We start from the raw sequence: 15013 nt of genomic DNA on the forward strand, positions 1-15013 counted from the left end.
GTCTGTTTTCTATATATACATTTACCGCTTCGAAAAATAAACCAAACGTTGGAAGTTAGAGCTGTGTCCGCGTTGTTCATTTCAGTCCTATGTTCTCTTTGTGGGCTAAAAGAAGTCGTTACTATGGATTACCAACATGTCTAAGCATATGCTCGTTCAAAAGAAAAGCAGGTATGGAAAGGATAATAACCTATGGTTATATTCTCTAGTACATTCAATTCGAACTTGCGATGACCGCTTTAATGAACAAAATTTCAAACATCATGGCAATTTATGCAGCCATTAATGCAGGTCTACCACGTTAACCAACGTAGAAGCACGGTAGGATTACTTGCGTCAAGAGCCACACACACAAAAAAAGCAATCTGTGTAGTACGCACAAGGAAATCTGGCGAGTATAACCTGTCTTTCGAATCGCATTTGCGCAACTGCGAGGTTCGACAATTATCCAGGAAGGCAGCACTTACACAGCAGATTCGCCAGCGCATTCGCCAGTCCAAGAGCGATGGTCTTGTCACTGGGACTTATGCTCCTGGATTAAAAGAGACGAGAAAATGATGATGGAATAGCCACGAGCGATCATGAGTAACGGAGTAATAGCGACATCAACCTGTGTGCCGCACAACTCACTGACGCAATAATACGCGCGATTTGAAAGCACGACGCACGATATTTCCTTGCCAAAGAAACACCGCAGTTGTAGGGTGTCCCAGCTAACGTTTCGAAAAGACTTAAAACACGGGGCAATATATAGTCATAAGACCTAAGGTGTTCGGTCGTAAGTGGTCTGAAAACCGAACACCGTATAGGTCTTATAATTGCACCTTGCACCATGTCGTTATATATATATATATATATATATATATATATATATATATATATATATATATATATTGGTGAACAGCATGGCTATCGCTAGCTGGGACATACGTTATTGATAGATGTCACGTGACGTCACGCACCCACCTTATCACCGAGTCAGTGCACCAACATGGCGACTACGAGCACTTCAGTCCAATCCATCTTATTGAAAGCTTTCACGTGACGTTACGGACCCAGCTTATCATCGCGTCGGTGCACCAACATGGCGGCTACAATGACGTCAGTGCAAGCCATCTATACTATCATGCTGGAGTGAAACGCCTGCAAGAAACTAAAACGTTCATTTATCTATCCACATTCGCCAACATGCGTGACGTTATAGTGTGATTCATTCGCATACGCTTAGGCTTAGGCCCAAGGGTAGAATACATTGAGCGCCCAGGTATGTAAGATCACGGATCCCAATCTCAATTTCAAGAAAGCATTGTTAGCCTACAGCGACAGGCTTGGCATGCTACTTAAGCTGATGATGATGATGATGATGATGATGATGATGATGATATAAACTTTAATTTTCGAGACGGTGTTCCCGAGCGTTTGAGCTGTGGATCACTCTAGGTGGGAGGGTCCCTCATGAAAGGTGGAGAAAAGAAAACTGCGCGTTAATACAGGTTAGGTGGTCTGAGTCCTCATCAACAAGGAGGTGTGCTACTTCGTTTCCTTCTGTTCACGTTTCATTATTGCGTTATAATATACGCGTACGCCAAAAGGCGCGCGGAAACACACCCTATCACGTGCCCGCGATCGACATAGTATCAGAATCCAAAGACGCACCGTAGCAACGTCTCTGCGAACATTTAGCGCATTGCAGAACTTTGGCAACTGGACAATCCCAACATATAGCCCCGTACGTCTAGCGCAGTACAAAGGAAAGAACAGTTTTACGGTATTAGTGTGCTGACAATCGCCGAGTATAAGGGTTCATTGGTAGCACACACCAAAGTATACACGGAGCTAGACGAGTTCGCTAGCCACGCCGCTTTAGGAATAGGTGTTATGTGCAGGACCTTACGTAATATAAGTGCGAGTGTGATTGCTTAACAAAGGTTGCGAATACCATACTTCTCGACCTGGAGCGAATGCTAAAATTAGGTCGAGCCGAAGCGTACAGCATCTCAAGATTGTTGCCCCATCTGTTGGTACAGAGCACTTAAGGATAAGAGCTTGCACCCTCTCAAGTTATTTATGTCAAAGCCAACAGGAAGTCCTCACTCTTGAGTGCACCCCCTTTTCTCGCGGCGGTTACACACAGTGATTGCATGGCAAGATTTTCTGTACACACATCCCACAGGTTTTGTAACCGAGATGTTGCTAGGTCAATAAGCAGGAGGTGCATTTTTAAATCCACTGTTGAAATAAATAAATAAATAAATAAATAAATAAATAAATAAATAAATAAATAAATAAATAATAAATAAATAAATAAATAAATAAATAAATAAATAAATAAATAAATAAATAAATAAATAAATAAATAAATAAATAAATAAATAAATAAATAAATAAATAAATAAATAAATAAATAAATAAATAAATAAATAAATAAATAAATAAATAAATAAATAAATAATAAATAAATAAATAAATAAATGCTGCGAAACTACCAGTTGTATACCTCCACACTCCATTGCTTGAAACGCTACTCACCAACCAACTCTTCTTTATACTGTGAAAAAGCACACAAGTAACCACATACGAATACTGTTCTGCGTGATGTTACGCTTTGTAACATCAAGGGAAGGTCTAGCAAATTTATGCTAGGCCTTTCCGATTTTTCTTCTTTCTTTTTTCCTTGATTCCCTCTCCAACTTTCCTCTAACACATTTACCCCTCCACCAATGCAGTGCACGCGGCGAACTCTATGTCGTTCTGGTTAAGTGCCCTATCTTCCCTCTCCTTCTTCCTATCTCTTTTTTTTTTCGATGATAATAAAGTGCATTTTCACGCCATTCCTCCAGCCAACATTTCACCATTGCATAATAATTAGAAAGCAACTAACGTTTCTGCGATTTCATGTCGTAACTGCTACAGCCGCTCTTCGCTTCAGTATGCCTTTCTTTACACAGCATTCTCACTAAAAACTAAACGAATCTTGACAATATCAAAGCAGACGAACACTACGGCAGACTGCAGTAGGCACAGCTTTAATGACACTAACCTCCATATCACTTGTTACATATATTTGACACTTTCCGATCGAGAATAACTTGGGAAACTCACATTAACGATTGTTGCGCCTGCCTCACAAAATTTTACGCATGATGTCATTGCGTTCTGCAGCATTCTAAAAACACTTTAGGCATCGCATCGGTGCTTACCGGAGCATAAATAGCGTGTGGCTCACGGACGTGGACACGCCCATGAAGTGGATGAGTGAGACTATAATGATGAACTGCACAAACATGGGGCAGGTTCCCTTGCAGAAGCCCACCACCGCGTTGCCCGAGAAGAAGTCGCTGTCGTCGAAAGTTTTGAGGCAGTTGCAGTTAGTCAGCTGAAAGAAAACACAGCAATTCATTCGTTGAGAACTTTGTGTTCCAAGTGTTCGATGCACAGCAGTGTTTCACCTTGTGTGATCAAACAAAAATGCCCTCTGCCACCCGTTATAATAATAATAAAAAAGAAATACAGAGGCGCTGATGGCAAGTGAAGTTCGGTGTTCAGGAGGGCAACTCTGGGCAGGGTAGACGTGCTGCATCCTGTGCCTTCACTCTGCGCATTGATCGCGTTGATATGCAGAAACGAGCGCAAGTAAGAAAGCATCGTCATCCACTTATATCTCCATCCCATTATCGTTACGTACGGAACTGACTGAACCCACCGAGTTACAAAGTATTTCATGTTTCTCGCGTAGTATGCTACTTAAAAGCATGGGCATAGTTTAGGACGGTGCGCTTCCTTCGAACACGTGGCCTGCGTGAACGTATACGACACTACGGCGTTTTTGGGACTTCGCGTGTGTGTTTTCTTTGCCCTGTGGTGTTGTTCTCTCACTAATTTCGTTGCCTTCTATCCTGCCTCCCTCAGTGCAGGCTAGCAAACCGGACATTCCCTCTTAGTTAACCATTCCTGTCTTTCTCTTTATTTTTCCCTATCTCGCTCTGCACTGAAAACATAAAAAACAAATGCCAGTTCATATGTGATAAAAACTTTTTTGTGCGTTTGAAGGGGAGGGAGGGGAGTTTCTCTCACAGCAGTGATTCGTCAGGCTTTGTGGTCTTTGAAACCTTGTAGGTTGCTCACCATCCGAAAGATCGCGTGCCGCGGCGTGGCGTGAGCTAACAGCTTAGGGCTGCGAAAAGTGTCACTCATTGACCTTGGGCTCGCTTCAAAAAGAGAGGGCCTGTCGTTTTCTCGGTGGTGACTGAAGAGCTATTTGTTTTTATTCGACCATTTTATTCGCGGTTTAGCTCACGTGCTCGATGCTTTAGTGACGCGGGAATTTTTGGAGTGCACGCAACTGTCAACGCAAGCCCCGCATGAACACGCGATCTGAACGTGTGCCGTCGCAGTCGGCCATGCCCTTCTGCCATTACCCAATAAGTCGAGAAAAGTGAATGAAAAGAGCACTGTATGTAAGAAATCGGTGGTTGTAGGAGGAGTAGCAATTGAGCTTTGGAGTCCCCCGTAACTGCGTACGTGTTTGGCATTATTATTATTATTATTATTATTATTATTATTATTATTATTATTATTATTATTATTATTATTATTATTATTATTATTTATTCTCGCTCCAGAGATTGCTGCGTGAACCGTTATAGGCACCGACTTGATATCTGAGCGTCCTAAACACTCGGTTCCGGGGAACAGAGAATCGCGCCTAAGGCCATGTGGTAATCCATGTTTCACAAACTCGCCCCATATAGAGATAGGTGCCTGCAGGACGTTGCCATTTGGATGCAGTGTCTTCTATACTTCAGGACTGAGGACAGCGAGCTTCATATATGCCTTATGATGAAGGCGAGGCCAGCTAAGTTCCGAGAAGGTGCCCAGCGAACGGTAATGTCTTAGTGTCACGTGTTTTGTGTGACCGCGGATTGTTGCCGCGGCAAATAAAGAGTTGCAGTTTCGCGCAAAACGCGAAACAATGGCAGCGGTAGCCGGCGCAACATTGCTTGCTGCAAGCAAAGCCGAAAATGTTTTTGTTTCGGATCATTCATTCAACTATAGCTCGCACCCATGGAGTTTTCGTTTCGGCTTGGCGAAAACAGCTTGGCGAAAACGGCTTGGCGAAAACGTTTTAGGTCCTGTCCAACTCTGGAGCGAAACGAAATTCAGCCAAAACGCATCCGCAGCCACAGCCGAGGAACGTTTCGAAGACCACATGCGGCGCCGCGTCGAAGCCGCTTGCTGTCGCTACGCATCGTGGCAAAGCGAAGCGTGCGGCGCTCGCGTGAACAGATGCGGGAAACGGCGCATGCACTTGACGGCTGGCGGCACGCGCGCGAAGTACCCCTATTTCTGCGTGTCCTCCGAGATTGCGCGGGTGGAGCGCGGGTCCTCGCTACCTGCGGAAGTTCGTGGCGCAGCGCAATAGCATCGGGGCTGTTGCGCTTAAAGAGCCCGTGCGACGCGGGTTCAAACCCGCCCAGCACCGGATAAATTTTTAAGAATTTTTTTATTGAAGAGCGGCTTAAGGAGGCTAGATAGGTAGCTATACGCAAAGTATATGAAGTAGGCTAGGAATGCTAATCGCATTGAAGACACCCGTCACATAAAGCTACGTACTCCTTGGCACAGTATAAATACGACATACGTGGCGCCCAAGGTGTCTATTCGGGCACATACCTATAGTGGCACCATATCCAGTGATCTAAGTTGTCTACTAGGCCAGACATCAGCCAGCAGCAAGCTTTCTATTCAGACGCATGCCCAGTGGACCGTGTTGTCTGCTAGGCTAGACAGCACATACCTATAGTGGCCCAAGCTAGCGGACAAGTTGGGTCATTGAGTATAGACTTAAAGAGGATAGACATATACAAAGTATCTGAACTACAGGCTAAGATTGACAATCGTATTAATAACGGTTTAAACGGGGCCGAGTCAGATTGTGTGTGTTTGCGTAACCTAATAATAATTGCAAGAAACCAGCATAGACTAATTTTGTGCGATAGCTGGACTGTGCTCCTGAGCCAGCCGGAAAAAAAAAAAAAAGGCGCGTACGTGTTGTGGCTCCATGCCCGCAAGTAGTTACAAGAAAACATCACATTTGTGGAAACACACCTCGGAAACAATACGCCACTTCTATTGCACCTAATTTAGTTTACATATCAGTATAACCAAAAGCTAGAAAGGGCATCTTTATTTCAGCAATTATATATGTAGGTCTCCCTGTGTAGATCTCCTAACCAACGCATAACTATTTCACGGCTACCAATTTCGACAGTTCACAAGTGTATTTCCAACATGCATGCCTCTCCAAGCACAACGCTGAAAACTACACTAACGGTACTGCCACTTCTAATGTCACAGCCAACTCGTATAATAGACTTAGCATAGATGAAAAAGTTCCAAAGAAGGTGGCCAACCGGAACTGCAAACCAATATATATATATATATATATATATATATATATATATATATATATATATATATATATAATTTCTGGAATCAAATAAAATTGCAACGGGACCGGTTCAGTTCGGTTTCGCGCATAATTAACGATTTTGTTCGGTTTTCGGTTCATTTCCAGTGCAACACTTTAGCTGGAACATTAGCAGTGTTTAGCACAGCATCAACTGTAGAAAGCGTTCGAAGCTGCTCGCGAACAATCTGCGCATCACCGCTGGAATCGGGTTTTACGTATATCTACGAAAAAAAAAATGTGGCTTTTGCATCTTGTACTTTCGTATTCTGTTTACATGCAATTATTTACCTTCGATTTCTTGGAAACTGTGGACTGCCGACCACTGATAAAGATCAGTGCTGCCGACATCACATAATTTGTTTCCCCTCGGCGCATGGTTTATTACCGTCTTGTGCGCTCTTACGGGCGCCAGAACGAGTTGGTTAGCAGCACGTTTATTTCCACTTACTGGCGCTCATAAGCTCTGCGCTCGATCACTGACGAAGAGGTTAGGGAGGCAGAGACAGCTCTAGATTCGGCACGCTTGACTGCGGCCGAGAGCAGCTTGTGTGGCGGATCCGGTCGAACGCACTATCGTACAGGTGTGAAGGCGCGGCGCATCCAGCATTTCGATCAAGTGATTGTGCCTCGTGAGCAATTCCTGCTATTAACTACCACATAGACATTTGTTATTGTGGGGTTTAGAAAAAGAAAATAAAATATGTACCCCTACAGCAACAGCATATGATGATGTCGCGAATCCAACTAGAGTGTTCTCATAAACGCTATCGCTGTAGAAAGGAAGCAGAGAAGCAGATCGCCGAAAACCACCCTGGCCGTTATGGCTGCGGGCGTGGTGGCCTGCGTGGTCGTGGTTGTGCATAGGGTCGATTGAAATTGCAACGCTCCATGAGGGTATAGACAGTCGTGAACAGGTACGGGTGGCTGAAGACCTTTCAGGCCACACTCACGATGCAAAGCAAGCGAGAGCCCTCGAGTCCCTATCTCTGGGAATAGTGCACACCTCTTCACTTCTCTGTCAAACACACAGTAATCCTTGAGGGCCTTTCAGCAGAACTGCACAGCAGATGTCAAGTGCAGATGCCAAGCTGCTCAGTGCCATGAAGGATATCGGCAGGTACTTATGGTGAGAATATGCGGAAGCTCAAACTGTGCTTATCAGTCCTTGACGGGGCGAATCTGCAAGGCATCCACTTACGCCTTTCCTGACATACGAGTATATTCCTAGCTGTTACATTCTGGCACAAAGCTGAACATCGGTTTTTGTAATGTCGTCAGCACTGAGGTGATTTGGCTTCGCTGAATAACTACCGGTTAAAATCCGGGAATTCGTCTGGCACGGGTCCCTCGGTTCCAGCTTTGCTGCGATCCCCAAAAGCATATATGGTGCATTTTGCAAAGAACGTCCACTCCTGCTTAAACCGAAATAACCTTATCTGCGAAGTTGAGAAGCAGTACCACGTTGGCACCGCCGCCTTTCCCAAGCACGACTTCGTCGATTAGAAAAGCTGTATCACGTCACTGTTACATAGAGCATCGTCTTACGCTTTATTATTACATCAATATCATTTCAGAGGTTCACCTGGCTATGCCCCTTGAGTTTTTTGTTGAAGACACGTACAGGTCTGCGGACTGCATTTGTAGACGCGTGGAATTTGCCTCATAGCTGTGCAAATTGTTATGTGCTCATGTGCCAAGTTCTGTATAGAACGACAATGAAAATTACCTTAGTCAGGTTGGCTCCGAACTCACCGGCCGGCATTTGGCAGCCAGCAAAGCAGGGTGAAAAGTACATGGTGCCCCCAACGGGTTCGCACACAGGCTGGTAGCTCTGAAGAGTGCAGTCACACTGGTCGTTGCACTGGTTATACAGGTCAAGCCTGGAAACGAAATTTCGAGGTTAGAGTTTAGTACGTTGCAACCCGACTACCATGTCTTTCTTTCTTCGCAAGACACGAGGCAATTACTCTTATTATTTAATACTTGTTTACTTTGGTTATATGATACAGATAACGTTAACGTTTGGTGGTCAGCTCGTTTTAATTTCACGACAACCGATCGGCAGTTCCAGGATGCGAACATCAAACAAGCACCAACACAGCCTAACACACCGCACACGAGTGCACTTAGGAATTGTGTCATATTTTGTGACCATGTGGCTGGTTGAAGCTATATGTTAATGGCTATAGCTAAGCAGCTTCTGCAAGCATAATTAATGCTGATATTATTGATCCTAAGCATTCCTTTGTCAGGAGTATCAAGCGATAAGATAAGCAGTGTGCTTGTGTTTATTTAAAACTTACTGTATTGGAAACAAATATTCCCACAGCTGCATTTGGAAAATGTAGATCTGTGAGCTAGGGCCGTTAGCACCTCGAATCGATGAGAACCACAGAATCGACGCCAAATTCGTTCACTTTAGCGAGTCACAGTTGGAATGCAGCACACTCGTTTCGGGAGGTTCACAAAATCAACACAATAAACTTTTCTTCATTTCTTTTAATTAGCACCGACAACATTTCAATTTCCAACGACACTCGCACCTTCACCAGCAAGAAGCGCGCACTCACTTTCCCTGGACGAGTGAAACTCCGGGCATGGTGCCGTACTCGCACTTGATGAGCATCGCCACAGCAAAGCCGCAGGAGACAGCGAAGGTGACCACCACGTTGTACCAGGCCAGCACCCGGGGTGCTGGCCTCAGGCGGTGGATCAGTAGGCCAGAGACCAGGAAGCTCGTGATGTTGAACACGGATGATACGAGCCCTTGAAGAGATCGACGGGCATGCTACAGGAGAGCATCACTGGCAGCTCAACAGGTGAACAAAAAGAAAAAAAAAGCAAGAAAAAACAGCTCAAGGAGTGAAAACAAATACAAATCGGGTTGCCCAGCCCGGGCTTAGCAAGGCGTCGACGTGGTCCGAGAAAATATGTTTTAGAAGCTGAGAGGCAAGCCTAGAAACTATTGTAGACTATATTCAGAACACGTATATTGTACTCTAGCTTGACACAAGAAAGCTAACGAGCATAGGCGTACTCGCGCTCTAAATACCATGCTGCCTGCGCATTAAGTGCAGTTAGTAGGCTTTGTCCATTTGTCTACCCTACACATAGGTAGGGAGGTGGATGAGAAAGCGAAAAGAAAGAAAACAAATAAGGATTCAAATTGATCACGTGCACTACGCAATGATGAGGGGACGTATTCTGAAACGTCCCACTTCGGCGATATTTCGCTCTTCGCTTTCAGGCGCACCGCTGATTGGCTGTTTTAGCAAAATTGGATGAGCTGATTGGCTGGTTAAGCCCGACGTCATTCAATTTTGCTCAACCAGCCAATCAGCGCGCGCCTGAAAGCGAAAAAAGAAATATCGCCGAAGTGGAACGTTTCAGAATACGGCCCCAGCGTGTCTATAGTCGGGCGCCTCAAGTCTGATGTCGTCCGGTACTGTAGAAATGCAATAAAATCCCCGCGTTTTCTCATTCCCCATCGCTTTCTCGCAGTTAGCATGCTAACTTGAGTCATACTACAACTTCGTGTGTCTGTGCCTAGCCCCAGCAGTATCTCGTCGGAAAGACCGCCCCTGAGTATTCGGTACAAAGTTTTGTTTGATTTGTATTCGTTACTAGTATTTACTAATTTAACTGAACTGCCTTAAAGCACGTGCCATTAGATATATGTGCGAAATTCCCTCTCGGGAACGTTCGTTTCTGTAGTGTTACAACAGACTGTCTCGTTGAGGCACCAGCACAGCCGTCTTCGCCACGAAGGATTCGACGAAAGAGCTAAAGCTTTCGTGGGCTTTTGGACTTTCAGAGACCCTTGTCCACGCCTCCAGCGTATCGAATGACACAGCGCACATAAGTCAGATGCCTTCCTGTATGCCCTGTCGACAACGAATTCAACTCAACCTCTCAACTAGTGCACTTAGTTAGATTTCCCGCTACTTTAGTACATGCGGAATGGTTGACCAACACTTGCACTTTGCGTCGCGTTAAAGAGTGCGCACCTTTCTCTCACTTGTCTCTTCTCTCCTTTTATCACATTTCATTCCATTTGCCCCCTTTCCCCAGCACATGGCAGCCAGCCATTGTTTACAGTGGCTAACCTCCCCGTCTTTCCCTCTCTTGTGGTTGGTCTAGCGTTTGTAGACAGGTGTACAGAACCTCTGCATAGAAGAACTGTACGGTATTAACAGTTCTAACAGTTAAAAGTGGCAGTAATAAAAAAGGTTTTCGTAAAAGTTGCCTGTAGAGAAGCGAATGCGGCAAAACTAAGGCTGCGTTTTGTCAAGGCGATGGCCCAGAGCGGCCTTTTCTCTAACTTATCTCTTGGAGAATCCTAGAGCGTTTAAAAGCAATTGAAGCCTGCTGACTTGCGCAACATGCAGCAGGACAGATAGGAACAATACGTTTCACTTCGTCAACGATGTTTAAAGCTACTACGTTGCGGGCGAGCTGCCAGCGCGAGGTGAGAAAAGAAAGCCAAAGAAAAGTGCAGACAACGATTGATTTATTGCGTGCGCTCTACGCACCCCGCGGCCCGCTCGTGCAAGTCAAGGTCAGCGGTTTTTAAGAGCACGATATTGGCCCGGACGACCGGCTTTTGAATAGCCTTTTTGCACGACCGCTGTTCGCGCTGACAAGACCACTATTTGGGCAGACGAGCTCAGTGTGCAATCAACAGCAGCTGTTTACACCATACAGAACGCACCGGCGCTGAATGGGCGTCAATACGGTAGTGCGTTCTCGGCATTTGGCTGTGCTCACATACGAAACGGCGCGATAAGAAGTAGCGAACGATACGAATTCGCTCGAGATAGAGACGATTAATCCTGATTCAGGACATGTACACAAGCAAGCACGAGCACCATTGTGAACCCCTGGTATGGCTTTATCCTTAGTCTACTCAATCTACAATGTTTGAATGGTCGTCTTAGTCGACGCGTTTGCTTGTGTACGTACGTGATCGGGATTAATCGCGCGCACAAAAGGTAACACTGTCACAGTTAATAAAATTGTTTCAATTACATTGGCATCTAAACGAATCAGGTTATATTTTGTTGTTGCTTATGATGTAACGCCATACCACAATGTGGCTCAATGAAAACGTAATTTATTTCCCGAATGTCGTGCAATCGTTCATAGGCATCTCATCGCAGCTGCTATTTCTTCATTCAAGGTGGAAAACCAACGAGGAACCCAACTTAGACAAGGTAGAAGACACCCAGCTCTCGAAGCTCGTTGTTCTTTCTTCTTTGTAATTTGTGGGTGCGACTATCTACGTAGTTTGCCGCTTCCCCTCCTCCTCCAATCAGCCACTTCTTTTCGCAGAGGCACGGATAACATTGTCACGAAAGTCCACATTATCAGCCCCTCTGCCTTCTTCTGATCTGTGTGCAGGTTTAGCGCCGGCGACTCACCAGCGAAGGCGCTCGCTCGGGCCGCCGAGTTTCGGAACTGCACTTCCATGTACTTGGCCGAGAACATGGTGTAGCCTTGCAGTCCGCTCACCATCAGCATCGACACGAACAGCTGGAGCACGTATACACGCTTCCGCAGTAGCCGGGTGAGCGACTTGCCGATCTCTACGCACGGACAAAACAGACCACGTGACAGACAAACTGTGGAAATTCCACGGACATGTAAGTTCCTCGGCGAACACGGCAATTCAACTAAATTATAAAGAAAAACGAGTAAACTCGAAGGAAGAATACAGCTTGCAGAAACAGTACTATAGCATATAAAACATCAATTCGGTGTGGCGTATATTGCGCTATACTGAACAGTTGCACGCAAATATAGTCGACTTCGGTTGATTCGAACTTGAACAAATATGCTAAACTGGTTCCAATTATCCGATGTTCAAATCAGAAAAAAAAAGTGTTGAAGATGCAATAATGCACTTTAGTACTCTTGAGCATGGTCACATTATTCGACACGAAATTAACGGAAAACATGCCAGCAGCCTTGAGTAACATGTGAGCAACGTGACTCGGAACACTCAAAATGTTTATTCAAGACCTCAACGGCCCAACATCTATGCAAAACACAAACATTTACCACGAGATAAAAATTACAGGGAGGAAGCTACGTTGTACACATTCTCATTTTGCGCTCGAATCCACGAGTCACGAGTAATCGACGATATGCGAAATTCCTTAAGCAGGCTTTCCCACACACTTTCCTTTCCCTAACCAATATGGCCGCGTTCCCGCTAGTAGCGCTGTCAAAACTGAGACACGCGTTTTGAAAGCTTGGACGGCGTGGGGAATGGAACGTGGCAGGAATTACGATTCTAGCCCAACGTCCGCTGTCTTGTTTACGTCAAAGTGTGTGTGTGGTGAAGCGCACTTGCAGGTTTCGCATATCATCTATTGCTCGTGACAACAAATTCGCTATATACGCTACATCTACCAAAAAGCGAAAATAGTTGCTTGCACCGTCTCAAGCTTGTCAACTTCTCCCTCAATGTTCACATGTCCGCAGGCGTTCACGGAAAGCAAAAACTGCGAAAAAGCTCAAACACATCGCGACCTATGCATTCCGCCTGGAATTAAAATGTTCAGTGCGTATGCTCACACTTAATTGAAAAAAAAAAAATGTACCCCTCAAGTGCAAACTCCATGCTTTGGCCGCGAACTATATTTAAGCTTTCCGCAATTCCTCTACTCCGAGAAGCCTTCAGCAGAGGCGAACATTTATTCAAGAATATTCCACAGATGCAATGTTGATGAAGACCTCGACCATTCGACCATGCACCTGCATTTACAGTGACTTCAAACCCCAAGAACTATGTTAAAAACCGTTTTGCACATATACACGGTACGATACGTGCACATGTCTTCAGCTGCGGAACATCCTTGCACCATGGCGGTACTCTGCCAAGAGTTCAAATCCCAATTTGCGTCGCGTACTGAAACTGCGCTCCTTAACTCCTTGCGGTACAGGTACCTCAACCAGGCACTGCAAACTTCATGGAGGTCGCGTCTTTAAAACGTTCCGGGTCTGTGTGTAGGTTTCCTGCTTGCATATGTGTGCAATTCTTTATTTGCTTCTTATATATTTCTCTCATTTGTTGTGCTCATCCGTAGTAGGAGAGGATAGGAATAAAATTTATTTGTCCAACGCCGGGGCTAGGCTGCCAGCGGTCCATCGCTAGAGCTTTTCATGCCAAGCTTTCAGCTAGGCTAAACTCTTCAGTCATCGTTAAGAACACTCCTTCTCGACTGGAGGATGGCCGAACCCGTAGGGCGGCTGCTATGAACATTGACGCACGATGGCCGCGCCTTGCAAGCGAATGCCCACTTACTCCACTTTTAAACCTCCTCATTTAAAGGGCAACCGAAATGAAATTTAACGCTGGCTAAATTGGTTATAAAAGAGTAGCATACACTATTGAAACAATCTTGCGAAAGCTGCACAGCTGTTAAGTGCTGAATTTTCTCATCGACAGCCTTTGAATAGCACGTTAGCAGGCGAAGCATGTTGATTAGCGGATGTGACGAAAATCGCAGACTGTCGCCTCTGTAATCTCCTGCGCATTACGGGCATCCGCTTATCGCGGAGGTCATTTGAGAAGCCACGATGGTTCTCAAGTGCTGAGTTCGGCGTCGTTACCAGCAAGCGGCAATATCCACGTCCGTTGTTGTTTCTTTTTCCTTTTTTTTTTTTTTTTTACAGTCTCACAATTGAAAACGTCATTTTTGCGAGCTTTTAGCAACACATTCGCTTGTATTTCACCCTAAAATCTTGCACAGAGGTCACTGCATACGTATAAAGTCTGATACTCGGCTTCATTATTTGATCCAAACTTTCGTTAGAGGTGGCCTTTAATAGCATCGCTTTCACTTGATCGTAGTTTCATTTCTCCGGAACCCGTTAGATCTATTCACGACTGCACGCGCAGGTAATCATATATGAACGGTGGCGAGAGACTGACCCGAAAGGTGGCTCGAATCGGCGCGTTTCTTGAAAACCAGCGGTGGGTCCGGCAGCCGGGCCGGCATCACCTTGGGAAATAGCAGCACTGGTACGCTGGCCAGGAGTAGCAGGCAGCCCCAGAACACGTAGCCCAGCCACCAGCAACCTATCCATCGCGGGTCTGTCGTCGGGATGTCGGGACTCACTGCGTCGAGGCACATATTATACACATTATCTTTAAAACTTCGCAGAGCTACTTTTGGGAGATCCAGAGGCGCGACAACAATGTACATGAAAGAAACACACACAAAAAACGCACCAGTCGGCAACTTCCAACCATAGTTTATTCCCACTAAAGTTTAGATTATGCTATACGCGTACATCTGCCCACAAAAGCTTTCATAATGCAGAAACTACGAGAAAGATAAGAAACTTGGCGATCAGCAAGAACATTTTCAGAGAATTTCGCAAATTAAGTGAAATATGGTAATGAAGTTTTTAATTGTGACTTTAGGACGTATGATGTAATTGCGAAGTTGAAGTAACGGAGCATTAGGAAGCGATGTCTGCGTAGCATGAATCCCATATATAGGCAGCACCACTTTCTCAATTTGCGACCTT

At 45.2% G+C, this 15013-nt stretch overlaps 1 protein-coding gene across 6 annotated transcripts in view; it reads right to left on the reverse strand.

The window, feature by feature from the left end:
* Positions 1–15013, reverse strand: part of LOC119461103 (solute carrier organic anion transporter family member 74D) — a 75531-nt gene that overhangs the window by 52980 nt on the left and 7538 nt on the right. For 2 of the 6 annotated variants that reach the window (XM_049655185.1, XM_037722290.2), the window contains exons 3-8: positions 14412–14597; positions 11893–12057; positions 9043–9238; positions 8199–8352; positions 3201–3376; positions 468–532 (exon numbers count right to left, since the gene is read on the reverse strand). In XM_049655185.1, coding sequence (XP_049511142.1) covers positions 468–532; positions 3201–3376; positions 8199–8352; positions 9043–9238; positions 11893–12057; positions 14412–14597 — 942 coding nt within the window. The remainder of the gene's footprint in view (positions 1–467; positions 533–3200; positions 3377–8198; positions 8353–9042; positions 9239–11892; positions 12058–14411; positions 14598–15013) is intronic. The other 4 variants (XM_049655186.1, XM_049655182.1, XM_049655183.1 and 1 more) reach the window with 4 other exon arrangements.

Source organism: Dermacentor silvarum, chromosome 8 (genome assembly GCF_013339745.2).
Source record: "Dermacentor silvarum isolate Dsil-2018 chromosome 8, BIME_Dsil_1.4, whole genome shotgun sequence".
In the NCBI taxonomy this organism is placed as follows: domain Eukaryota; kingdom Metazoa; phylum Arthropoda; class Arachnida; order Ixodida; family Ixodidae; genus Dermacentor; species Dermacentor silvarum.